Raw genomic sequence first — 27715 nt, 5'->3', positions numbered from 1 at the left:
ATACATACACACACACACACACACACACACACACACTCACACACACACTAGTGACCCGGTGCACGAAATCCGTGCACATTAAAAGGGGGTTAATTAGCCCTAACTGGTTTGGCTCAGTAGATAGAGTGTTGGCCTGTGGACTGAAAGGTCCCAGGTTCAATTCCAGTCAAGGGCATGCACCTTAGTTGTGGACACATCCCCAGTAGGAGGTATGCAGGAGGCAGCTGATCAATGTTTCTCTCTCATCGATGTTTCTAACTCTATCCCTCTCCCTTCCTCTCTGTAAAAAAGCAATAAAATATATTTTTTAAAAAGGGATTAATTAGAGGAAATAATTTAATATTGCTATTTACCTTTTCTCTATAATAGAAGTGTCAGAGATGAAAGAAAATTAGTAAAATGTATATGAGAACCTTCCTCCTGTCAGAGTCTGGGGCTCACCACGGGACCCAGAGTCAAGTCCCCCCCCCACTCACATGAACCTCAAAATCCCGTGTGACCCAGACCCGGCCGCCCTTCCCCCCATTGGGCTAGATCCAGACCCGGCCAGTCCCACCCTTGTCAAGCCCTGCTGGGCAGGGGGCGTAGCCTCAGGTCCCCTGGCCCAGCGCCAGGATGGGGGGTGTGGCCTGAGGTCCCCCAGCCCAGACCAGGGCGGGGGGCGTGCCTTAAGGTCCTCCATCAAGCCCCACCAGGTGGGGGGCATGGCCTGAGGTCCCCTGTCAAGCCCTGCCATGTGGGGGGCGTGGCCTGAGGTCCCCTGTCAAGCCCTGCCGGGTTGGGGACACAGCCTCAGGTCCCCTGTCAAGCCCCACAGGGGTGGGGGAGGGCGTAGCCTCAGGTCCCTGCTGATTGCTCGTTAAGGCTCCTTATGGGAACTTGGCCTCAGCTGTGGGTGCAGCCATCTTTGTGACGGAGTGATGGTCAATTAGTCCCTCTTTATTAGATAGGATAATGTATATAAATGATTTTTTGTTTGTTTGTTTTTTAAATATATTTTATTAATTTTTTACAGAGAGGAAGGGAGAGAGATAGAGAGTTAGAAACATCAATGAGAGAGAAACATCAATCAGCTGCCTCTTGCACACCCCCTACTGGGGATGTGCCCTCAACCAAGGTACATGCCCTTGACCGGAATCGAACCAGGGACCCTTCAGTCCGCAGGCCGATGCTCTATCCACTGATTCAAACCGGTTAGGGCATGTATATAAATGTTTTTAAGACAGAGAACGATAAAGCAAGTGTGACCAAATGTTGAATTTAGGGGAAGGGTGTCCACTGTATTCTTCTCTAATTTCTTCAAATGTTTTCATAATAAAAAAAAAATTTAAGGTCTGCTCTGAACCTTTAAAATCTCACCCTAACCCAGTGGTTGGCAAACTGCGGCTCGCGAGCCACATGCGTCTCTTTGGCCCCTTGAGTGTGGCTCTTCCACAAAATACCACGGCCTGGGCGAGTCTATTTTGAAGAAGTGGCATTAGAAGAAGTTTAAGTTTAAAAATTTTGGCTCTCAAAAGAAATTTCAATTGTTGTACTGTTGATATTTGGCTCTGTTGACTAATGAGTTTGCCGACCACTGCCCTAACCTATCTTGACAGTTAAATCTCTGCCACATCTCACCTCCACTCCATGCCCCCAGGTGTTAGCATAAAATAGTCTCATTGTTGTAAATTTTACTTTCAAATGCATGCACATTTTATAGCACTTAATAAAAATACAAATTAATTTATTTAAATATGAGGAATAGCTTATTAGAAAAAAAATGTAACTGAGAAATTAACCATAAAGAATACCTTTACCTGATATAGCACAGTACAGACTTTTAGATTAACTCTGTGTAAAAGGCATGCATGACCCAAGGAAGAAATCTGCACTGTTAGAATGGTAAAATAAAACCCAGCTTTGTTAAATGTTTCTCACTAAGTTAAAGTCTAAACTCTGACATTTAATACCTGTGTGATCTTGAACAAGTTACTTAACCTCTCTGAATCTCAATTGCCTTGTGTGTAAAAAAGTGGCCATACCTTGTATCTCAATGGGTGGCCGTGAGAATCAAATGAGAGAACAGATGTAAGCATGCTATATTCTAGAATGTACTGTATATATTTAAAGTATTATTGGTGTCATTCTTATAAGAGCGTGAGGAGCAGACCCCATGACATTATGAACTTAACAGCTCAAAGGATGATCAGGGCATAGAGGAATTTGGAGTTTGGGAGTATCTTGCTCAGGAATTCACTCCTTTTAATACTACTTATACAGATCAAAAAGTCCCTTCAGAGTTTGGGTTCCTGGCTTGCATACAATTTCATTCAACCCTCGTGTCTTATTCTTATGCCAGTCAGACCCGAGAACTATCTTCTCTTTCTGAATTCTCAAGTTGAATCAGGTCAAGGCTGTGGGGGAGAGTGGGGTCACACCCTTACTCAGTAAGGATACTCCCAACTCCAAAATAAACACAAAACCACATAAAAACGCCCTTTACAAGGCTTTTATTTGTGTTGGGATCACATGCCAGGGTGAGGTTCCTGTGTAGCACTGAGTCCCATTTCCTGGTAATCCATCCTGTGGAAGGCATGTCTGAAGGCACATCAGGTGCTGCCCGTACTGAGGGGCAGTTAGCCCCAGTGTCCCTCCCATCTATGTAAATACAGGGCAACATCATCTACCTCTACCCACCTACCCACTCCAGCAGGCCTTTTCTGTCGAATTTACAGCACACAGCGGGATGGTATTCACTCTGCTGGGGCAGAATTTACCTCTTGGAAGTGAACATTTCTTGGGTCAGCTTCTATTTCAGGTGGCCTCCCCACTGAACCCCACTATGACATCTCCTAGTAGATGGTGAGCCCTTGGAAAGCAGGTACTATATTACATTGATGTTTGTCATTCTACTCTGTGGCATAAAATAGTCCCTCAATAAATATTCAGATCACCGAATTGAAATCTGCCTGCAACCTCTTTTGCTTTTTCCAGGTGACATAAAAGGGCCTTTGCCATCCATGCATACATTTGGTCTTACTAAGATATTCATTTACTTATTTGCACAACACTGAGTCACTGTGCTAGACACAAGCAGCGGAATGTTCACAGGGATAATGCTCCCAGCAGTAGTCTGTACAAAGGACAACAGAAGCAGACAGGCAGGTCAGTTCTCAGTGATGATTTGGGAGGTGACAGGGGTGGGAAAGTCTTCCCAGAGAAAATGGTGTTTCTGTTGGGCCTTGAAGAATGAACAGGAAGTCCACAGGCATAGGAAACGAAGAGCAGCAGTTTCCTGGGTGGGGGAACAGCAGGAACAGAGGAGGAGAGGCCAGAACAGTATCTGTGGTGCTGTTGGTGGGGCTAATGTTTTGGAGTGGGGGAAGGTGGATGAGGCCAGACTAAAGGCTAAGGCAGCATAAGGAAGGCCTGAAAGCCATGCTGAGAATGGGGCCATTTATCTATTCCATGGGTGAAAAGGATCCATCAGAGATTTCTGGACAACAGCATGCCATGATCTGTTTACCAAGACTGCTTATCAACATTTTTGTGTCCATTCGTCTGCTTTCTGCGACAAAGCTTCCGGAGCATGTTGTAAGCAGGGTCAGAGCCTCACCATGCCCAGCACAATGGCTGACATAGGAGTAGAGGCCATTCATATTCCAAAGGCTGACCCTACTCCATCAAGCTGGAAAGTGAGAGTGGAGAACAAGTCATGGGTAGGAACATGGACACATGTTACCAGGGCAGTTTGGCTAGCCTGGCTCACCTGGTGAGGCAAAATAAAAATGGAACAGGATAAAACAGGAGAGGAAAACCAAGACCCCCTCGTTGAGAATGAAGACCAGGAATAAAAATGTATTCATATAAAATGAATTTTATATGGTGGGAGACAATATGGAACCAAGAAGTCCCCTCTAAGCTGGATCTTCAGCACGATCCCCTCGGGCGGGCGGAAAGCTTCAGCAAGGGGGCACACACACGCACATTCTGGCTCCAGGGAGTGTCTATCCAACCATGAGTTCAGCTCTCTGAATTCCAGCCACTTATCACTTCCTGAAGGTGCCTAGCTGGGCCCAGGCCAAGGGACCCACTGGTGGAGGAGTCAGAAGGCTGAGTCCACACAGCTCTAAGGACATGAGGAGGGGAGTGGGTGTTAGCAGCATCCTCACCCTGCACGCATCCAGGAGAAACCCAGACTGTCTCCAGACTGTGGAAAATGTCCAGACTGAGCCCAGGAGCCAGACATCCTCCACAGCAGCCCCACCTAGCAACCAATCTCAGCTCTCTGCTTGGCAGAGTAAATGGCACCAACAGGCTTTGTTTTCCTAGTCTATTGGGGCCCAAAACACTGTGACAAGAGTTGTGTGTTCTTGGAGAAAACCAAGATGGCGGCATAGGTAAGCACCTAAACTGCTGCCTCGCACAACAATTTCAAAACTACAACTAAAAGACAGAACGTCTATCACCCAGAACCACGGGAAAGCTGGCTGAGTGGAAGTTCTACAACTAGAAGAAAAGAGCAAACAGCATTGAGGGGTGCACAAGTGCTGAAAAGCTGAGGTATGGAGACGCGCGAATTGCGCTGGTGACAGGTGACTGAAAGCGCTGCTGTTTTCAACCCGAAGGGAGATAAGCTCCCGATTACTCCGAACTCGTTTCTGGGGAGACGCGGGGGACCCAAACTCCTACAGGGAGAAGCTGGACTGTCTGCCGTGGGGTTGGAAAGTGAGGGAGGCTTGCTTGCAGGGCTGCGCGCAGGAACAATTGTTTATTGTGCTTGTGCTGGGGCACGGGACGCGGGGACAGGGTCGGAGCTGCAGAGCCGGCTTACTGGCAGCCATCGCTGTTTGCCACGCCCTAGCCTAGTCACGCCCTGAGACCCCGCCCTGCACAATCTACGAACCCACCCAAGCTCCAAGCAGCAGCTTTAGCATATGAATGGCCTGCCCTATCGCAGCTTAACCTAGCAAACTTGCAGCCCGGGTCAGACAGCTCCAAAACCTCCAAACTCCAAGCAAAGAGGAGAAAACTGTAGTTCTTGCTGTAGCTCCTGCTGGGTGGCCTCAGACAGTAGCTGACCTGCACCCCATTGGAGATCCAGAAGCCAGTGTACCTAGTGGTCAGTGTGAGACACCAGATTTCAACTCCTCACATCCATAAGTGATACATTCAAGAGGCAGACTCAGTGAGCACCAAAGCCCCACTGAAACAAGCCCTGCACCATAAGCTTGTCTCCAGCGCAGCAGTTCTTCCATTATAGACACAGCGGGTCCTCACAGCCAATTGGCCTGAAGGTCAATTCCTCCCAGTGTACCAACAGCAATCAAGGCTTAACTACACCAAGACTTTGCACTCAGCCCATAAAGGGGTGTACCAAAGGCGTCCACCTCAGGTGATTGGGGAGGCTGAGCTACTGGCCCCTATAGGTCACCTACCACACAAAGCCACTCCATCAACATAAGGAAGCAGCAAAATGCGGAGACAAAGAAACATGTCACGAAAGAGAGAAATGGAGGAAAGCAAACTAATGGACGACATAGTGTTCAGAACCACATTTATAAGGTTACTCAAGAATCTTCTAAAAACCGCCAAGAAACTTGATGAGACCTTCAAGGACCTTAATGAGAATGCCAAAAAAATGGAAAAGGACCAGTCAGAAATTAAGCATACACTGTCTGAAATAAAGAATATACCGAAACTCAACTGTAGATCAACGTACCCCAAGAATCAAACCAAAGATCTGAAATATGAGGAAACAAAAAACACCCAACCAGAAAAACAAAAAGAAAAAATCCAAAAATATGAAGATAGTGTAAGGAGCCTCTGGGACAACTTTAAGCGTACCAACATCCGAATTTTTGGGGTGCCAGAAGAAGAGAAAGAGCAAAATACTGAAAACCTATTTGAAGAAATAATGACCGAAAACTTCCCTCACCTGGTGAAAGAAATAGACTTACAAGTTCAGGAAGCGCACAGAACCCCATACAAGAGGAATCCAAAGAGGACCACACCAAGACACATCATAATTAAAATGCCAAGAGCAAAAGACAAAGAGAGAATCTTGAAAGCAGCAAGAGAAAAACGGTTAGTTACCTACAAGGGAGCACCCATACGACTGTCAGCTGATTTCTCGGCAGAAACTATGCAGGCCAGAAGGGAGTGGCAACAAATATTCAAAGTGATGAACAGCAAGAACCTACAACCAAGATTACTCTACCCAGCAAAGCTATCATTCAGAGTTGAAGGTCAGATAAAGAGCTTCACAGACAAGAAAAAGCTAAAGGAGTTCATCACCACCAAACCAGGATTACATGAAATGCTGAAGGGTGTTCTTTAAGAAGAGGAAGAAGAAGAAAAAGGTAAAGATAAAAAATTATGAACAACAAAATGACATCAAATACATACCTACCAACAAGTGAATCTAAAAATCAAGTGAATAAAAAATCTGAAGAACAGAATGGACTGGTGAATATAATAGAATCAGGGACATAGAAAGGGAGTGGACTGACAATTCTCAGGGGGGAGGGGGTGTGAGGGGTGCGGGAAGAGACTGGACAAAAAGCTTACACCTATGGATGAAGACAGTGGCAGGGGATAAGGGCATGGGGTGGGGTGGGGAATCAGGTGGAGGGGACCTAGGGGGAAAAAAAGAGGAACACCTGTAATAATCTGAACAATAAAGATTTATTTAAAAAAAAAAAAAGAGTTGTGTGTTCTTTTCCTCTGTTCTAGACAGAGCCCACCCAGCTACTATTACAGAGCACCTCTTTGGTATTCAGCACTTCATGCCACTTCTCTCTAACCCTCACAACAACTCCGCCAGGCAGGTATTATTGTTTGCACTGAAGCTGAAAAACCCAGGTTCAGTTGGAGCCTGGTACACAGTAGAGGGAGACACAAACCCTGACCTGCTAACTCCCGGCCAGCACTCCCCACAACCACTGAGAGCCGCCATAGAAGCAAACTATACAGCACGAACCTGCTGTAGTCATGGGGCCTGCGGGCCTCACAACTCCTCCTCCACCTCCACAACTCCTCCTGTGGGTGTTAGGGCGAGGATGCTGCTAACACCCACGCACGCCTCATAACCTTAGAGTGTATGGACCCGTTAGAGAACAGACAAAGGAGCCCATTTTGAGACTGGTCTCCTGGATCTAGCAAAGACATGAAAACAAGTTCACTGTCTATAGTATTACCAGGAAGGAGGCACAGGTGTAATCCGGGTTGAGTGTTTCCTATTTGATGTCTTACCACACTGAGGTCCAAAGGTCTGCCCAGGCCACACCCTCCTTGGTGACCCCAACTTTTACTCCTTGACACATAAGTGAAGCTCTGTAAGACATCTTCTATTGGAGGAATTCAATATACTGCGAGATAGTAACAACTGGCATTAGGAGGGGGAAACCATGCGGAGGAGATTCACAGCAGGTCACCTCATAATGCAGAATAAGTGCAGGGGTAAGATCCATATGCCGGAACAGAGCCCACCCTCTGCAGTTTCTCTGAGGCAGTAGATAAGCCATACCCTCTGGACCAGTCCCCCAAGTCAGTGTCATCCTGGACTCTGCCCTCTCCCTCATTTCCCACATCTAATGAGGCACCCAATCAATCCTCAGATCAACCTCTGAAATAGGTCTTACATCTGTCCCCTTCTCAAATAAGTTTGACACTTGTCACATCTCACCTGATAAATGTATAACCTCCTGGCTGGGACTCCAGCCTCCAGTGTTTTGCCACCATTCTATCCATCCTCCGGATCAGAGGGATCCTTCTGAAACACACTCCTTGCTCACCTGGCCCCCGCAGGGTAAAATTCTATCTCCTTGGCTAGGCTCCCACACCCTCATGTTTCCCTCCTTCTCTCCTCCTGACTTCTCTAGCCATTCAGCACATTCACTCTTTGCCTTACTCCCCTGAATGCTTTGTGGTATTCTGGGACCATGTACCCTGCTGGCCTCTCTTCCTAAGGAGGGCCTTCCCCTCTGATAATGCCTACCCATCCTTCAAAACTCAAGCCAAATACCACCTTCTCCAGGAAGCCCTCTCAAATACCCCATTCTGATTTAAATGCCCCTCCTTTAGGCTCCCAGCCCCACGTACTTCCCTCTATCATAGCACTTAGAATTGTTGATCTTTCTTTTTTGCTTCCTGCACTACGTTCCCTACAAAAGAGGAACTAAGCCTAGACAGGGCCTCAGATGATTCTGGATCTGTAGCAATATCCAGGCACCCAGCACAGTGCTTGAAACACAACAGGAGTTTCTGGATAGAAAAATGAGTGGGTCTCCTCCCCAGTAAACATGTCCCTTTGATCATGGGTTAGAGATCTTCATGCTTTGGGTGTCTGTACAGGCTCATCAGTCGTTGCAAAGGAGCTCAGTTTCTATGGGAACTGATCACCCTACTTTGACCACATTCTTGCTTTTTGAAGTCCTATGTGGTCACAGTGAACTTTCTCGACCTTGAAGAACAGTTACCACAAATGATCTGTGGCCCCTGGAAGCAATTTGATGGCCACAGTACGGGGTGGGGTGAGGGAGGGAGGCCAGTGGTCCTGGGCTCCAAGATAGACAACCTCTGGTCAAGGGATGCTGGAGGCTATGCTGTGGTGGGTCTGGAGCGCCAACCAACCTCAGCCGTCCCCTCTGAACACTTCGAGATCTGCCTCCTCAGGAGTTAGCTCTTTCTTACTGAAAAGTTCAATCTTGTTAAATGTGTTTGGTTTCAAGTTTCTTGTCATTGGTCTACTTATTTAAAAATTACACTATCTGCTCCTGAAAGAGATAAGGTGCCTGTGGTCTGATTAAGAAGCTTCCTGCAGTCCGCCTATGTGAAGAAATCCTAATCTGTTCAGTGAACCTGGGGAGGTGGATACTTTCCCAGGAGCTCAGAGTTTTCAACTGTAAGATGAGGGAGGAGAGCCATGGCCCCTGGCCCCTCTTGGCAATGACATCAGTAGAGACTGGGCCCATTCTTCCTAAATTGATTATTTTCCCTCACCTCCCTCCCCCTTCACTGACCTTGAGATCAAAGTGAGCAATTTTCTTGGCATGAAGGTAGTTCACTCCGTCCAGGATCTGCTTAATGAAGCTGGTGGCCTCCTCCTCACTCAGCGACTCTTTCTGGGCCAGAAAGTCAAAGAGCTCTCCTCCGGACACCCTGCAAGAAACCAGCAGGACGCCCGGTCAGCCCTGTGCCCCGAGGCCAGGCCGATGGCTCCAGGTCCTGAACCTGACCCCTGAGCACCCTGCGTGGCAGAATCCCTCGCCCATCTCTGGGGCTTTGTCCAGCCAGGGGCTGACTTGGCTTCTGTGTTGTGTTCTTCCCTTTGGCTCACAAGGGCAGGACCCATCCTGAGGGTGTCACCAGAAAGGTCTCTGGGAAGGCTCTAGGCCCAGGGCCCTGGTTACTCTGGATGTCACCTCGCCCCCACATATGACTGAGGTGGCAGAGGACAGAAACAAGAGCTGTAGGATGGAAAAAGTAACATACGCTGGGCCAGAAACTAGAGACCTAGGTTCCCACTAGCCCTGCACTGACCTTGGACAACTAACTTCCCCTCCTGGCAGACCTGCAAAAGGAGCAGATTGAGCAAGATGGCTCCTAAAACCCCTTTCTTTGATTTTATAACAGATGGCCTCATCAAAGGTCCCTAATTTAAACATAAAGACCCATTAATTATATTAATCTCTAAAAACTAGAAAATACTTTTGTCCTCACACTCCACACTCTTGCACCTTATAGTTGATGTGACAGAAATGGAGACCCACAGAGCAAAAAGAATCTCCCCTGTAGTTTACAGTTTTATCTGAATTTAGGATAGCCAGGTAAAGCAGGAGGTTTTTATTTGCTAAATTGGGCAACCCTTCTGGGCTTGTTTGTCCTCTGTCAGAGGCTGGGGTATCCAGCCTGCATGTGCTTCTCTGGGGCTGGGACAGAGCCAAGGGTCACCCCAGGAAAAGGTCTCAGTAAGGGACCTGGGACAGTTGGTCCAAGAACCTGATCACTGAGATAATGCATTTAAAATGCAGATTCCCAAGTCCCACTACAGACCCTACCAAATTATAGCCTCAAGCAGCAGAGCCTTGGAACCTGTATTTTTACGATAACAACATAATAGTAGTTAACATTTATTGAATACTTACTTTGTGCATTATGTATACTGTATACACATTATCTCAATCATCACAATACCCTATGAGTGAAGCACTATTTTTTTCCTATTTCACCGTTGAAGAAACAGAGGCTCTAAGCAAGCTTCACATGTGACATGAATTAATCTGTTGAGATTTTGAAAATATTCTTTGCGCCATAAAGAAATCAATTTATATGGACAACTAAATCCTTCCCAGCCCCGGCCACAGTCTGGCCACACACTAGCATGTAACTGGGACTAGTTGCCCTAACTCTCTCAACAATATCCCCAGAATTGAGGGTAATGAGAAGATCTACATGCTAGGCTTGTTCTGATGAGCAAATTAGCCAGTGCACCGAGCCAGGCCCTTGGCACAGTGACTGGCACAGGACAGTGCTCCATCCATGGGGACTTCTGTTATGATGTGATTATTTGTGTTATATGTGGTTAGCACAGGCTCAAGTGGTGGGAGAAGGTGCTGGGAACGCAGTAAGACTTGGGCAGGGCCTGGATGGAGGAAGCAGAGAATGAGGACAGGTGTGACAGGCAACAGCACAAGCAAAGGCCCAGAGGTGAGGGTGAGCATGGAACATGTACATGGCATTAACTCCCTGCGCCCTGGCCGGCTTTGGAGGTGAGGTGCAGGCCTGCTGGAATGCTGCTTCTGCCACTTCCTAGCAAGTCTCTCTCCACCTCAGTGTTTTCCCATCTGTCAAATGGAGCCAAAAATATCTCCCTTAAGTAGATGGACCAATGTCAGAAGCACATGTTCCTGCTGGGCTGTGAGCTTCTCAAGGGCAGGAGCCATGAGTTAGGTACTCATCTGTATGTCTAGTGTCTGCCATATAATAGATGCTGAGTAAATATTTAGAGAACGAGAGCGGGGGCAGGAAAGAGAGAAAGGGGAGGTGAGAGAGTGAAGGGAGGGTGCGATAAGATGGCACATGCAAGCATAATGTCTGCAAGAGCTGCAGTGCCCCTCTACTCAGAGTGAGCTGGGTGTGGCCTGAAGTGGCTGCCTGGGTGTGCGTGGGTGGCTGGTGCACTATTTCCCCACGTGTCTCACGGGTGAGGTCATCCTCTGCCCCACCTCCACCTGGGGCAGGTGCTGGAACTAGAGCACCCTTGCAGTTGCTGAAGTGTGTGGGACGCGGCTGCTGCACTATTTCCCCAAGTGTCTCATGAGTGAGGTCATCCTCTGCCCCATCCCCACCTGGGGTAGGTGGGAAGAATCTTGTAAAATTGGACAAGTGCTATGAGAGCCTCAATAAATACCATGATCTCTGAGTAAACACTATGCTACATCATTGTCAGGGGTGACAGTGGTGGAGGGCTTCATTTAGAGTTTACTTAGAGTTTGCCACCTCTGCCATGTGTGCTTCCTCAAGCATTCTTCCACATTCACCCTAAGGCAGTGGTTCTCAACCTTCCTAATGCCGCGACCCTTTAATACAGTTCCTCATGTTGAGGTGACCCCCAACCATAAAATTATTTTTGTTGCTACTTCATAACTGTAATTTTGCTACTGTTAATGAATCATAATGTAAATATCTGTGTTTTCCGATGGTCTTAGGTGACCCTGCTAGCGGTTCTCAACTTGTGGGTCGCGACCCACAGGTTGAGAACCACTGCTGTAGAGCCTAAGCATAATTTTATGGTTGGGGGTCACCACAACATGAGGAACTGTATTAAAGGGTCGCGGCATTAGAAAGGTTGAGAACCACTGCCCTAAGGTGTAGATGGAACTTCTGTTCTGAGGTTTTTTTCTTTTTTTTAAAATATATTTTTATTGATTTCAGAGAGGAAGGGAGAGGGAGACAGAAACATCAATGATGAGTGAGAATCATTGATCTCCTGCCTCCTGCATGCCCCCTACTGGGGATCAAGCCCGCAACTCAGGCATGTGCCCCTGACCAGAATCAAACCCGGGACCCTTCAGTACACAGGCCAATGCTCTGTCCACTGAGCCAAACCAGCTAGGGCATATTCTGATTTTTCAAATGAGAAGAATGAGGTCCCAAGAGACCAGGTGACTAGCCCAAGGTCACACAGCTAGTGAGTGGCAGAACCACCATTTAGACAGAGACCTTCTCAGCATTAGTCCACCATGTTACAAAGCTGGAATTGCTGAGGCGAAAGGGACAGCTCGAAGCCACCCCAGGCCCTGGGCACGTGCTCTGAGATCCCTGCTCAGCAGCACCCATGCCCTCATCACACTGTGTATCATTGTCTGTCTATCTCCCCAGCTGGATTATCTTTGCTTCCGCAGCATCTTGTACAAGAAAGACATTCAATAGAAGGTAGGTGAATAAAAGGACAAAGGAAAGAAAAACTTTTAAATATAAACATGACATAGGATAATCTAGATTGCATAGAAGGGAAGCCTTGGCCTTTGTAAGAGACCTGTCTAGAACACTTGGGAAATTTTTCAAAACCATAGTGCCCCCTGCTTTCTAATATCCAAGACCCTGCTGGGTCCTGTGAGGCTGTGACCTTGGGCACATCTTGCCATTCCCACCTTAGAGGGAATGCTGCATAAATGCAAAAGAATATCATGGTGATGCAGGGGTATCTGGCCACCCAAAGTCCCTGATGTAAAGGCTATGTGAGACTCTGGGGGACATCCGCCATTCTGTTTGAAGGTGTGATGTGGGCAAGAGACCAGGTGAGACCATATCTCCTTTGAATGAAGAAGGGTACAGCCACAGTGGCCCTTAGAATCTCCCCCCGAGACTCAGAAAAGGAGAGACTGGTGAGCATACCAGTCCTAGGTACCCATGCTGGGGTCACTCACATCAATGCTCAGGCAACTCGTCTCAAGATTCTGTTCATTTTCCCCCTAACATAGTTTCTCCCAGGGATTTCTCAGCCCCACGCCCTCTTCCCTGGAGCCTTTGCCCACCTCCTCCCAAGCTTCTCTCCGTTCTTTCCCAAACCTGTTTAGCTTAAAGAAGAAAAGCAAAACCTAACAGGCTGGGCCTCCTCTGTTCTCCTTCCAGAGTCCCCACCATCAGTCACCTTCCTGCTAATCGGACCTTTGCCTCCTTCCTCCCTGCAGGTTGGTCTCCCTGCTAGAAACACTTTCAGCACTCTTTCAGGAACGTGTGTCCGAATGACCTGCAGGCAGTGATTTGAAGAATGCTGACTGACCCATCGGGGCCGAGGAAGCTGGACTCAATCTGTGGAACTGGGAAGCACTGCCTCCACCTTGGAGCCCTCTACCAGGCCATTCTCCGGAATGCAACTGCCAGGGTACCGCTTTCCACTAACGTAGAGTCAAGGAGATCCCAGAGAGGCCAGAGGCCTGGGACGGGAGACCAGCCCAACCCTCCCAGAGCAGACGTATGTTTTCCAGAGCAAGCTTCACGTGTGACATGAGCTCATCTATTGAGATTTTGAAAATATTCTTTACAGCATACAGAAATCAATTATATGGACAACTAAATCCTCCCCAGCCTGGCCTTCAACAACTCTGGCCAGAGGTAGCTGCTGCTAAGGAGGTCATGCTTGAGGTAATAACAGCTGAAAGGGACCTAAACCAGGGCTGAGCATGGCCACCTAGTGCTGGATACCTTAGCAGAAATCAGGAGAAGCCCATCCCAGATGACAGGTGCAGAGAGAGCAGTGGTATCAGTGTAAACCCAACCACAAAACTTGCAAATTACAACTGAGCAGGTGGGCACTAATACCCGTGTTTAATTATTGGGCAAACCCACTAACCTACCAGGGCACAGTGAGGACCAGGAGGCCAAAGGCTCCTGATCAGCCCAATAGGAGTCACCAAGTCCAAACACAAAAGCCCACGGAAAGCCCTTCTCTCCCAGATGGTCCTCCCTCTCATTCCCTGAGCATGCATGGTTTCAGTCTTAGCAACTCCTAGCACCCCGTGCAGACAGGCTCCCTGAGAGCAGTGAGACAGCCTGAAAGTAAGGAGGAGACAGAGAAACTAGGAACAGACAGAACACAACAAGCACAGCAGCTCAAGCAAGTCACAGGAGCAGCAGTGTGACAACGGATGATATGAATGGTGACAGCTCTCAAGAAGGCACATAACTGTTGGTTGACCATGAGTCCTGCTGGGAGAAACTGGGGCATCTCAAGATCATCCCAGACCCCAACTCCTGGGGTTCTATAAACAGGGAGAAACAGACAATTTCCCCAGCAATTACAGAAATGCCAATTAAAATAACAAAGTGCCCTGGTAAGTGTCACTCAGTGGTTAGAGAGTCAGCCCACAGACTGAAGGGTCGAGGGTTCGATTCCCAGTCAAGGGCACATATCTCGGTTGCAGGTTCAATCCTGGGCCCCAGTTGGGGTGCAAGCAGGAGGCAACCAATCGATATGTCTCTCTCACATTGATATCTCTCTCTCTCTCTCTCTCTCTCCTCTCTCTCTCTCTCTCCCTCCTCCCCCACCTCCACTCTCTCTAAAGATCAGTTGGAAAATATCTTCAGGTGAGGATTAACAACAACAAAAGAAATGACAACAAAGTATCATTTTCTAAGTATACAGGTCAATAATTAATGAACCCTGTTTTAAAATAAGTGACTCAGGGTTAGCAAGGCTGCAGGCAAATAGGAACATTGCTGTGTTGCAGGTGGTACTGATTAACCAACATCAGTGTATGAAAGTGAGGATATCAGGAGCCCTAAAAATGTCAGCCTAGTCATCCCAGTCCTGAGGATTTATCTGAAAGGATGAATTCAAAACAAAAGGGGGAAATTATGGGAAGAAGGTTGTTTTATGGCAGTAAAATTTATAATGATTAAAAGCTGGAAAATAAAAACCAAATGACCAACAAGAGGGAAAGACAGGTATGTAATTTAATGAAACATGATATAGCCAGTTAAAAGAAAAAAAGTTATTTATGGAATTATGTGAACTGGGAGGGAAAGTAGAGCAGGAAAATCTATAAGGACGATGACTGTGTACAAATAGATAAAAACAGAGGAACCACAAAAAAACATAAATAGCTATGGTTGGGAGGTAGGATTATGAATGTAATTTCTTCTCAGTCGCTGTAAAGTTTTGTTGATAGTGGACTTTTTAAAGGCGTGGCCTGGCCTTCCCAGTGAAGATGGGCTTCTCACTCTCTGCTGGGAATCCGTGTGCCAACCAGTGACCCTTAGCCTTGGGGCATGTCACACCTTGGGCTGTCCACATGGCTGGCCACACTGTGGGAACCCATCAGGCTTGTCTGGGCCAGGAAGGTGCATACACCAACTATCCAGTGGTCAGCAAACTCCTTAGTCAACAGAGCCAAATATCAACAGTACAACGATTGAAATTTCTTTTGAGAGCCAAAAACCGACTTCTGCACATGGGCCAAGAAGTTTCAATCGCACTGTACATGCGCGCCTGCATGTGGTACTTTGTGGAAGAGCCACACTCAAGGGGCCAAAGAGCCGCATGTAGCTCGCGAGCAGCAGTTTGCCGACCACTGAACTAGTCCAACTGGCTGAGGGGTCCATGGGAGAAATAGAGAGGATGCTGGGATTTAGAGAAGGGGGAACATGGGCAACACGTCCATTTAAACATGCAGATGATAATTTAAGAATCAAATGCAAGAGCATCCAAATGCCCATCTGCCACATAAATCTATATCCTGGCCAAGACAGAGCATAGTTCTTAAATTAGAATGATCTCAAATGCCAGTGGTCCACCCCTCCTGTAGGCAGGTTAAGGATGGCTGCCTGGTTTACAGATGAGATCTGAAGCTCAGGTGGATGAGATGACTTTGCCCAAGGTCACAAAGTCAAGGAATGCTGAGATAAGTGCCACCACTCCTCGGCTAACTGGCAGATGCATACATGCCTACGAGGCTCAGAACCTTCTCAGCACAGTGTCCTGCTGCTTGACTGGGCACAGCCACTGTGACTTGTGCCACAGCCCAACTCAAACTCGCTTGTCTGCCAGAACCGCACATCCCCATTCCATGGAGACACCTCCAGGAGGGACAATCCTGAGAACTTGGTGTCACCTATCCAAATTCCACCAGGATGGGCCAGCATAAGGCCATCTTACCTCATGCTCACAGCTGTCTGCACAAGCAGTGTGGACTCAAGTCCTGGTGCAACCTAAGCTATACATGTAGCCTAGCAGTAGCCTAGCATAAATTAACTTTTTGCTTAGAGTTTCTAACTTTGCCTTGATTAACCTGGAACCTCACTTAGATCACCCTAGAATTTATATGGTTTGTGTGATGCATTATCTCATAATTTGCCAAGTTTCATAGAAAGACCAAAACATAATCAGCTAAAATTCCTTCCATAACAACTGCAATCCCCGACGTAGAGGATCGCCAGGGACTGTTCAGGAACAAGCCCAGGACGTTTTGCAGAACCAGGGGGTGAACCAGCTGAAACCGTGAGACCAGCTTGAAAGACCCTCCAGTGACCTCCTGCTGAACTTTCCTCATTATATTCTCATTATAATACTAAACTCTCCAACCAGAGGCGGAGATTTTTGAATATGCAATATATGTATAGGCAGTTTTCTAACTGTCGGTGCCCTGGCATGTCCCCACCTATATATTCAATGACAAAGTTCACCTTGATGTTTATGCATGATTTCCCCCAATAAAGTTGGATCAGATGCTTTGCTTGAGGAACACTGTTCTGGGAGTGATCCCCAGCATGTTCCTTGTTTACAAGCCTGCAATGAAGTTCCTTTTCATAAAGTCATCTGCGTTGTCTTTTGGCTGGCTACTCTTGAAAGTTTGGGCCTGGTTTGGTCCGGTAACCCCACCACTTCCTGGCTAACAGATCTGGTAAGTGACCTGGCCCAAGTGTTCTTGTTGGTAAAATGGGGATAAGGAGAGTCTCTGTGTGATAGGGTTAATATGAGGAACAGACGAGGTAAGAGACATGCCTGGCACAGTGAATGTAAAGTAACCTCTCTGTGTTAGTAGGATACTTCCTTCATCACAGTCCCCGTGAGGACCAAACAGATGACAAGCATGAGACATGTGGCAAATGCTCTCTAAACAATAGTTATGATAACAATAAAGGCATCACAGCACAAATGCAGTAGATTTTTCCAGGAAAGGGCTGGAGAAGGGCTCCGCAGAGCCCAAAGGATGTTTGTTTCCCTTGGTCATAGAACAGACCCCTGCCTGACAATATCCCCTGCTGCCCCCACCACTCCCCGCTCCATCCTCCCACCTGCTTGCCAGCCATGAAATGACCCAGAGCCAGCCAGCCCTTCCCTTTGATCCCCAGGGCCCATGAAAGCCAGACCTAGACTGTCACCTCTATCCTGCTGCTTGGCCCCTGCTTTTCCCCAGGTTTAGAAGGAGGCTGGGGGGTCACTGAGGGCAACCACCCACCACTAACTTCACCTCCTCTGGGGCCTGTGGCTGGAGCTTCCGCCGCCTGGCCTGCCCCTGTTGCCCACCATGGGTCCCGGCAGCCCACTCACAGCTCCAGGATGAGCACCACGTCGGTGCGGTTCTCAAAGACGTCGTGCAGCGTGATGATGTTGGGATGCAGCACCTGCCGCAGGATGCTCACCTCCCGCTCGATGTCCTCCCGGCACACGCCGCGCCGGCTGGCCCGGCTCTGCCGCTTCTTGATGAACTTGGCTGCGTACTCCAGCCCGGTGCTCTTCTCCCGGCACTTCTTCACAATGGCAAACTGGCCGCTGTGGGGACACAGACACGCAATTAGGGTATCACTGTGGCCTTCCGGGACACTAATTCAGAGTCACTCTGCCAGCTCAGCACAAATCCTGCCACCAGCCAGCATCCCCACCTGGCCATCAAACAGTGGCTGAGATGGGACAGGTACTGGGCTTCCCTTCTGTTCATGTGAACCCTGAATGAATGTTAGCATTGTTGTTTCCAGTGTACAGATGTGAACACTGAGGCCCTGAAAGGTTACTGATTTGATCAAAATGACACAGCCTTGCCCTAGCCGGTGTGGCTTTGTGGATAGAGCGTTGGCCCATCCACCAAAGGATCACGGGTTTGATCCCCAGTCAAGGGCCCTTACCTGGGTCTCAGGTTTGATTCCCAGCCCCTGTCAGGACATGTGCAGGAGGTAACCAATCGCTGTGTCTCTCTCACATCGATGTTTCCCTTTCTGTCTCTCTTTCTCTCTATCCCTCCTTCCCTCCTTTCCACTCTCTCTAAAGTCAGTGGAGAAAATATTCTCGAGTGAGGATTAACCAAAAAAAAAAAACCACACATAAAAAACTACACAGCCTTGTCATTCCAAAGCCTCAGCTGGAACCCAAGTCTAGTATTCACCAGATGAAATCACAATGCCCAGAGGCCTATATTATGTAATGGAAAGGTTAGAAAGGAAAAACAAAAAGACTAGCATACCCTGGCCAGGTGGCTCAGTTGGTTGGAGCATCGTCCCATGTACCAAAAAGATTGCAGGTTTGATTCCCACCACCTAGGTTGTGGGTTCGATCCCTGGTCAGGGCATGTAGGGAAGGCAACCGATCGACGTTTCTCTTTCACATTGATATTTCTCTCTCTCTTCCTTTCTTGCTCTCTAAAATCAGTAAAAGCATATCCTTGGGAAGGATTTTTAAAAAGACCGGCATGGTCAAAATACTAATGCTAAGAATCATCCAGCTGAGTCTCCCGTATCTGGATACAGGCACAGATTCATCCATTGGGAACTGGGAGGTAAGTGACAAACACCTGCCCCTACATTCGCATTTTTGCCACTTTGCTTCCAACTTCCTCCCCACAAGTAGAATCTCGATTGCCTGACATGAGCCAAGCAGCTGGACAATAGGGGGCCCAGCAAATATGAGGGTTATGCACTTAATTTAAAGACCGGGCCAGAGGCTCTGCAGGCTGGGTTGGTGGGGAGTCTGCTGGGGTGGAGGCAGCCTAACACTGTGAATAACTAGAGGTGGGAGTTCATCACGGTGAGAGGGCTGATGGGACCACAGAGTTGTAGAATGTTTGGAAACTGAGGCACAGAAGTCAAGTCACTCTCCCGAGGTCATCACAGGGTTAATGGCAAGGCCAGGCCCCAGCGATGGGCACCTAGCCCACTGTCCACAAAGCCTCTAAGATACAGGAGTCAGGGCTGGGCCTGGAAGCCTCCACCCTGTAGACCAAGACAGCAGCCATAATATGGTGTCCACGCCAGAGCGGCAGGCGGCGCTGAGCCAGCTTCCCTGGGTGCGCCCACCCCAAGGGAAGGCCAGCAGCCTTTGCTTCACCATCTCAGTCCAGGCATCCAGTGAGGGCAGCTCTAAGTCCCTGGAGACTGCCTGGTGGCCACCCCTCTTAGGGTCCTCCCACTCCCCTTTCACCATGGCCCCATGTTTTCTTGCCAGCCTCAACACCCCTGCTTGAGACAGAACTCAGAGAATCTTAGATTAAGCTTAATAAGGGGCCACCAGACTCCACACTTGGGATGTATACTCTCTTAGTGGCTCTGGGGTAAGAGCTACACAATGAAATGCTCTGAAGATCTGCCTCAACCTCAGAAAACAGCACAAATCTGAACCATTCCATTACTAGAATAATACTCAGTGAGGCAACCTTCAAAATAAACCTAAGTGACACACACACAAAAGAGTCAAGTAGAGCCAGCAAGGAATACATATGCCAACATGCTGTAGAGATGTCACCAGACACACATCCTCATTCACTCAACGCTGGCTGTGCATCTGCTCTGTGCCAGGCTCTGTGCCAGGCAGGGATCAAAGGGAGCTCTGGGGAGGGAGAGGGCCCCGGGGGCTGGGGTGGGCAGGGAAGGCTTGGTGGAGCCAAATTGATATTGCATTGTCCACTAATGTTAAAGTTTCAGCTATTTATGCCTCAATATGCTCTCAGCTGTCGAAACACCCAGCTGACGCAGGTGGAGTGAAGCCAGTCCGCCCAAAGCCGGAGTGAACACATTAAGCAAGATCTCTAACACAGCTGGTGACTTGGAACCACTTTGGGCCTTAGGGACACTGGGTCCTTTAGTGGGTGCCAGCAAACACTTGATGAAGCTTTCAGTCCAGGCGGCTGTGAGTCTCAGCGTGGATGCCACATTCTCTCCTCTCTCTCTCTCTCTGATACCTCAAGGGGCCTGGCATCAGCAGTCCTGAGGGCAGACAGAGATCCCTCTTTCCAGTTGACTGATGAGAAACCAAAGTGTAAGGATTTTAAGCAATTTGTATAAACTTACAGAACACAGAGGTGGAGGCACCAGGTTTTTATTAAGCAGAAATCACTATTTCAGGTGACCTTGTCAGAGCTTCCCCTATTCTTACGAGGGAAACAAATGCATTTTTCTATATTGCATGTCTGAGAAATTCCTCCAACTCTCAAAAAGCAAATGAGTGTTTGCTTTTCCTGGTTGAGTTTTCTCTTTGTGCGAGCAGCTGTGGCAATAGGAGGTGCCGGGGTCAGGCCTAATGTGCAGGCATCTTCTTCCGGCCAAAAGGAGGTATCTTGAGAGGGGGTGACCATCGCGGAGTCAAAGGCCAGGCAACAGCGCTCATTTCCCCCTCTTCTCGAGGGTGGGGTCCTCCACTCAACCTGCCCTGGGGAGCCTCAGGAGATCCAGGGACACTTGCTGGTTTTCCTCTCGTCTTGAGCTGTTCCTGGAAAGAGTGGAGAATGTGCCCCACTAGGGCCAGCCCCCAGGCCATGAGGCTTTGGACAGTGAGAGCAGACTTCAAGGTCAGACAGGTCTGGTTCAGGAACTCACACTGTCACCTGTGGCAAGAGGCTACCTGCTCTGAGTATCAGTTTCCTCAACTGTACACTGGGAATTTTCAAGACTGGAAATGTCTGTAATGCTGGCCCATAGTCAGCACTAATCAGTGGTAGCTATCATAACTACGAATTTGTGGCTCAGGTGAAGGCTGAGCAAGAGGCATTAGACACAGAAGTCACTGATTTAAATGGTCTGCAATGTGTGGCCAGGGAATCAGTGTAATTTTAAAAGCTCCCCTGATGATTCCAGTGCACGGCCAGCTGTGGCAATATCTCTGTTCTAAGCAATTAGCCAATTCTTTTCATCCTTAGAGCAATGGTTCTCAATGCTGGCTGCACGTTGGAGTCTTGTGAGGAATTTACAACTACTGGTGCCTGGGTTCCATCTCCAGAGATTCTCATCTCCTGGGCCTGGGAATCCGGATGCAGCCAGTCCTTGAGTAATGTTTCATTATAACAAACGATGAGATGCTACTGAAATGTAACTCTTGTTTATATCAATCGGCCTATGGCAAAATTGGCTTCTTTATATGTTGTTTAGCTTAAAGTTGCAGAACCTGTCGATGACGTTAAGTGAGGATTTACTGTACTTCAAAGCTGCCCGGTGACTGATGTGCATCCGGGCCGAGAAGCACTGACTCACAACAGCTCTCTGATTATCTCCACTTTCCAGAAGACACTGTGCAGCTGTTACTCATATTATTCCTTGTCCTTTTCCTTACCCTCTCCCCGAGTTCTTTGATCTGACAAGGGAGGGATGGAGAAAGAGAAGCAGGCGGGGACTATTGTCTTTCCCACCAACACAGTGTTTGCTTGAGGGGTCCGCAATCTAACTGCCCCAATACTTATTTGCAAATCAAGACAGAGAATTACCCTGGGCTTTGGGGGATAACAGGAGTGGAAGTTTGCATGCAGGCATGCCCTGGTCACTATACCCAGGGAAGACACATGAAGGCCAGACCTGAGGGTACTCTATCATGTCTATCAGCACCTGCAGACTCACAGGCAGGTGAAAACAGTGACAGTGATGGGCCCTTGCCTGCCCATCAGAAAGGCTCCAAAGCCAGAAGTTCAGGCTCCCCTTCCTCCCCCCAACTCCGGTGCAGAGGTCATCCAGCTAGGGCTAGGCTATGGGGGCAAAGGTGAGAGTGAGGGCCCCTCTAAGGTTAGGACAGTCACCCAGGGCATTATCCAGAGAGGGAACAGATGGGAGCCATTCAATCATTAATGGATATTATTGCCAACACTGATTCAAAAATTAAGGGAATGCTGAAACATTGATACACATATGCAAAACATGCATATCCCCATCCCCCATAGCAACAGTCAATACCTAACCCACGGTCTAATGCATCAAAGGGCAGGTAGTCAGGAGGCCCGAATCCTGGTCCTGACCTGCCATCAAAGCTTCGTGGGCTTGGACAGGAACTGCCTTCTCAGGTCATGTTTCTCCACCTGACACCTGAGGCCTCACCTCTTAGAAAGCACCGAAGAGTCTGAGACAACTCTGAACAGAAATGAGAGCTTTCCCTTCACTCGCCAAATTCCTATTTCTGAGCAGCTGTCCTAATCAAAAGCCTACCACTAACTGGTCACGACCCTGGGCAGCCTCTTCAACTCCGGGGGCCTCAGTTTACCCCCTTGTCAGAGGGGGATGAGAAAACCTAGCTTGCACACCTCTCAGGGTTGGTGGGAAATCACAAGATAATGCTCGAGAAAGGACTTTACCATCCAGCGCTGCACAAAGGCAGGAGGTGTGGGTGCGCGGAACTCTGCCCTGAGGCTGGCCTGCAAAAGTCCCGTAGGAGGGCAGTAAATCCGCAAGTCACAGAAACTACCTTCCCGGCTGCTGCCAGTGCGCTCTCCTGCAATTATGTCTCAAACACACCCCTCTTCCCAGGCGGAGGGCTCAGCTCCTCACTCACTTCGCACCCTGGGAGGATAGAGCAGGCTGCGTAGAGAATGAGACAGATGGGCCTCATTCCAGAACTCAGCAGGACCCAGGGTGGCACCCCACGAGGGCCTCCTGTTGTCTGCCCTGAAACCAGATGATAAGGAATAAACTTACAACAGCTCCTCAGCACCAAAAATGATGTTAGTGTCTCCAACAGCAGCTCCTAAGCTTCCTGGAAGAGCCTGGTTCAATTGCCCCCCAATTCTTCACTACCAAAGGGAAATAACCCAGACATGACCCAAATCTCACCCCATTTGGATTTTGTATAGCATTGTGGACATTACAAGACTTACACCCAGCTTTTCTTTTTCTAAGCTGTGGACGAAAGGGGCCACACGCTAACCAGGGGTGGGCAAACTTTTTGACTCGAGGGCCACAATGGGTTCTTAAACTGGACCGGAGGGCCGGAACAAAAGCATGGATGGAGTGTTTGTGTGAACTAATATAAATTCAAAGTAAAGGAGCGGAGGGGAGAGCAAGAGAACCCTCCGCTCTTTCGGCTCCGAGGGCCGGATAGAACAGCTGAACGGGCCGGATCCGGCCCGTGGGCCGTAGTTTGCCCACGGCTACGCTAACCTGACAAGCTCAGGGAAGGCCTGCATGGAAGGCTTGCAAACTCAAAGACCTAAAGAAACCACAAAGGATGGTCTGAAATTAAACTGTAACTAAAAGCAGTTATGGTGGGTAGTCACCTCCTAGGCCAGTATCTTCCCTGACAAGGTCATTCTTTACCTTAACTGAGCTTATTGTCTTTTTGCATCTACAATAACACATCATTGAAATGTCAGGGTAACTTGTAACTTCCCTTTTTTCTGGACCCCTCAGGGCACAACCAAATGCCCTGGGTGCCAGGACAGATACCATAAAGTCCTTCGTTATTATTATCACTAGAGGCCCGTTGCACGATATTCGTGCAAGAACAGGCCTTCCTTCCCTTGGCTTCACTCCCAGCTGCCCGGGAGCAGGCACGTCCCCGCTCCCCAGCCGCCCGGAGCCAGCAAGTCCTCGCTTCTGTCCAGAACACCACTCCAGTAGCTCCCTCCGCCACCCCCCTTCCCCTCATAGCAGGCTTCACACCACTCAGCGTGCCTGCATATGCAAATTAACCTCCATCTTTGTAGGGTTAATTTGCATAGTCACTCTGATTGGCTGTGGGCGTAGCGGAGTGATGGTTAATTTGCATGTTTCTCTTTTATTAGGTAAGATGTTAATTGTTGACTGTTAACTATCCTGGATCCACCTAAGTAAAAGAAGTATGTGTCTATCATTTTACTCTTTATCCAATCCCAGAGGTTTCCCCACTTTGCTTTCTCCCACCTCTCTAATCTATCACTGATGGATTTCATGTAACCCATTGTCTCCTCCTTTCATTGCAATGTACTAGTACAAAAATAGATAAAAAACCGCCATTCTCTGGAGCATTATCCCAATCCTTTGAGATTCTGCTTCCCAGCAATTGTCGACTGTTTGGCTCAAAAATTCTTTACAGGCCCTGGCTGGTTTGGCTCAGTGGATGGAGCGTCGGCCTACGAACTGAAGGGTCCCAGGTTCCATTCCAGTCAGAGGCACATGCCCGGGTTGTGGACTTGATCCCCAGTAGGGGACTTGCAGGAGGCAGCCAATCCACCATGATTGTCTCTCATCATGGATGTTTCTATCTCTCTCTCCCTCTCCCTTCCTCTCTGAAATCAATAAAAATATTTTTTTTTAAAAAATTCTTTACAGGTTTGAATGTTTTTACATTAACAAAGCTAATTTTATATTTTTCTATTAATATTTACAGGTAGTTCCATTTTACAGATCAGAAAACTAAGGTTCAGGGAGGTGAAGTGACTTGTTGATTGGCCAGGTAGCAGGCCTAGATAGCATGGCTAAGGCCTAAACCTGTTGAGGTAACTAACCAGCGGTGATATGTCAGGCAATGAGGAGAGGGGCCCACCTCAGAAGGGAGGAGCATTTTTGTCACTAACACTGTTTAAATTTGCCAGTGCATGGTGATAATAAAAAACAGATTGACCTTTATTCGATTTTATCATTTAGTTTTGAATTCTCAAAAGACAATGCACCCCCATGACCTGCAGCGAGCAGACCACTGGCCCCCACCTTCCATGGGAAACCACAGCCAAGCAGATGTGTTCTGGCAGCCCCCCAGCAGCTGGCTGCTACAGGTGTTTTGCAAGGTCTATGAATAGGGTGGGCCTAACTCATTCCCTTTCTTGGTCAACTCTTAAATGTCCATGACTTTAGTAACTTGCTCCAAAGTCACTGTTTATCGAGGTGGAGATGAGGCAAAGCTGCACAGAATGCAAACCCAGGGATGAGATGCCTCATGAGGGAGATGTATCATCAAATGGGAAGCCTTCCAAGGCAGAAGGATGTGGAGACCAGGTTCCTCCTGCTGGGCTTCCCCCAGCGGTCACAGCAGTTCCCCTTCCCACCCTGGAGAACAATGAGCAGATTCCTCTGGAATTACCCTGCAAGTCTTCAAGGCCACAGCCAGGGATAATGCTTAGAAGCTTCCAGCCAAGGTCATCCCAGGTGCAGCTCAATAGTTGGGGGTTGAGACCTGTAGCTAACATGTTTCAAAGTCATAGACAGAAGCAGCCTGAATCTATAGTCAGCAGGAACCAGATCAGCCTGATCCCAGAGGACCCACACCCTGATCCTACAGCAACAGCCTGTGGGGGGATGGTGTCACCGAGCCCCCTCTTTACCTCTCAGCCTGACCAGGTTTGACTGTGGGGCCTCTGTGGCTGCCCCACCCCTCTCCACCCTCCCCTTTCTAACATATCCACCTCTAGCGAGGTCACTTCCAGTTCCCATGAACAAGATCCTTCCCCCCCACTGCCTTAGTAAACAACCTGTTTCTGATCTCCTATATCCAAGTCCAGGATTTAGAGTCAAAAGATCCAAGTTCTATTTCCATCTCAACTACTTTTAGCAAATCACATAACTCTGAGCCTCAGTTCCCTTGTGTGAGGTAACACAGACATAAGAATATCCCAGTCTCACCAGGTTGTAATGAGAATGACATGAGACAGGTATGTGAAAGCATTATGCAAACGATCATTTCTCCATGAATGTGAATTATTCTTCCCCTCCATACACTGGACTGCCACATCTGAACCCTGGTCTCCATTTTCCAATCCCAGTGTCTTCCGGAACCTCACTCAGCCTCAATGAAGCCCATCCTCAGATCCCAGCTTAAAAATAGGTAGTGCTGGGATAGACTGTGGCAGCTGGAAAGCAGGGTCCCCAGGTGGTGCCAGGATCTAGGAAAGCAGAAACCACTTCGGGACACAGTTAGCCAAGGTCAGAGCAAACAAGGGACTAGATATCCAGGAAGAAGCCAAAATAGGGTGAAGAAATATGAAGTTACCAAAAATCAGAGCAGGATATGGGTCAGGATCCCAGGCCAGAGAGATGAGGGCAAGTTGCAAACATTTATGAGAAGCCAGGTGGGCAGCACATCAGGAACTAGGTAGACAAGCAAAGAGTGAGAGGCCCACAGGAGCAGCAGCCAGGCCAGCATCCTGTGGGTAGAGACCCCTGGAGCAGACAGAAACATCAGCACAAGGCCTGAAAACACAAGAGTACCCAGAGCCGTTCAAATGGCCTTTTCTCCCAGCTAGCGACTAGAACCACTGTCTAATGAACCCGTTTTTCCTTTGACCATGTTGTCAATGCCTCTCTAGTCTCCTGACAATGCTTTTTAAATTTATTTGAGGAGTGGAATCCTCTCTCCAATAAATCTTGCACAGAAGCCCAACATGTAAACCAGATGAAAAGTGGTGCTTCTTTTTGGGGAGAGGCACTCAGAGCCCACCCTGATGATGTGAAAAGGGACTTCATGGAACCCCATGAGCTCCAGGGAACACAATTTGAGAAGTAAGCTCTAGAGCATGAAAGGATGCTCTTTGATGATACCAAAACAGTTTCAAGCTGTAAATGAAGAGGAGAAACAAAAACCACTGATACTTCTCAAAATTATTATCTAGTCTTTGAAGAAGTCACTCTGGCCAAGCCAAGCTCAGGGTAAACAGAAAAGAATACAGTTAGGATAAGCATTAGGAACCAGAAGTCTCCATGGAGCTGAACCCTGACCTAGAAATGGCCCCTGTCCACAAAGTCACAGGTGTCTGCCTGTGCAGGCCCATAGCAGCTGCTTTCACAGGTTAGCTCAGTGAATTCTCTAGTCCTGCAGACTAACTTCCTTCCTCTGACCTTTTTTTTTAAGCCAGAAAAATCTCCTAAGGCACAAAACGGAAGAAACCGCTGAACACAGCCAAGTCGGGCTGAGGTATGATTACTTTTTGGAATCTATTTTTAAGCATAAGCACATTTTGATGCTGTTGTCAAATGAACATGAGCTCACAAGTCCAATCCCTGAAATAAACTAGGCTCCATAGAGAAAAGTTTTCACTAAAAATGCAGCTCAGAGTTCTCTGGTCTTTTCCATAGTCTCTAGAGCCTAGGACCTATATGCTGACATGATGTAGGTTACTGTAGAAGTGTTGGGCTTAGAGGGTACCATCCACCCCACCCCCCATCCACCTAACTGTCCATTCATCAATCCATTCACTCACTAATGTATCCCCCACCCTCATTTATCAATCAATGTCCTAAGTGCTATACACAGGACCCACCTCACAACTTGAAGGGCTTATAATCAACTGGGGAGATCGAACAAACACTAATGGAAAAAGAAATATGTTCTGGATGTGAAGAAATACCTGCCTCGGGGTCAAGTGAGTGGGCAAACAATAAGGGCTGCAGCAATTCAGGGGAGGGAAGGACAAGTACTACTGAGGGGGGTCAGGGGAAGCCTTATGGGATTTGAACCAGGCCTGGAAGAAAAGCTGGATTCAGACAGGCAAAGGAAAACTGCCTACTATAGCTGGAGAGGCAGAGGGGCGATACACAAATGCTCTATTCTGTGGAGGCCCCAAGTCACCACCTCTCC

At 48.2% G+C, this 27715-nt stretch overlaps 1 protein-coding gene across 27 annotated transcripts in view; it reads right to left on the bottom strand.

Moving 5' to 3' along the window:
* The window catches only part of DAPK2 (death associated protein kinase 2), a gene marked incomplete at its 3' end in the record, with an annotated part of 124831 nt that overhangs the window by 38892 nt on the left and 58224 nt on the right, over positions 1-27715 (bottom strand). For 15 of the 27 annotated variants that reach the window (XM_080676706.1, XM_080676705.1, XM_080676704.1 and 12 more), the window contains 2 exons: positions 17540-17761; positions 9006-9144 (listed from right to left, as the gene is read on the bottom strand). In XM_080676706.1, the coding sequence (XP_080532832.1) occupies positions 9006-9144; positions 17540-17761 (361 nt within the window). Of the gene's footprint in view, positions 1-9005; positions 9145-17539; positions 17762-26131; positions 26230-27715 lie in introns of all 27 variants that reach the window. The other 12 variants (XM_080676693.1, XM_080676697.1, XM_080676692.1 and 9 more) reach the window with 3 other exon arrangements.

This window comes from Plecotus auritus (genome assembly GCF_963455305.1).
Source record: "Plecotus auritus genome assembly, chromosome: 1".
NCBI classification, from domain to species: domain Eukaryota; kingdom Metazoa; phylum Chordata; class Mammalia; order Chiroptera; family Vespertilionidae; genus Plecotus; species Plecotus auritus.
This window is presented reverse-complemented; position numbering and strand designations above follow the sequence as displayed.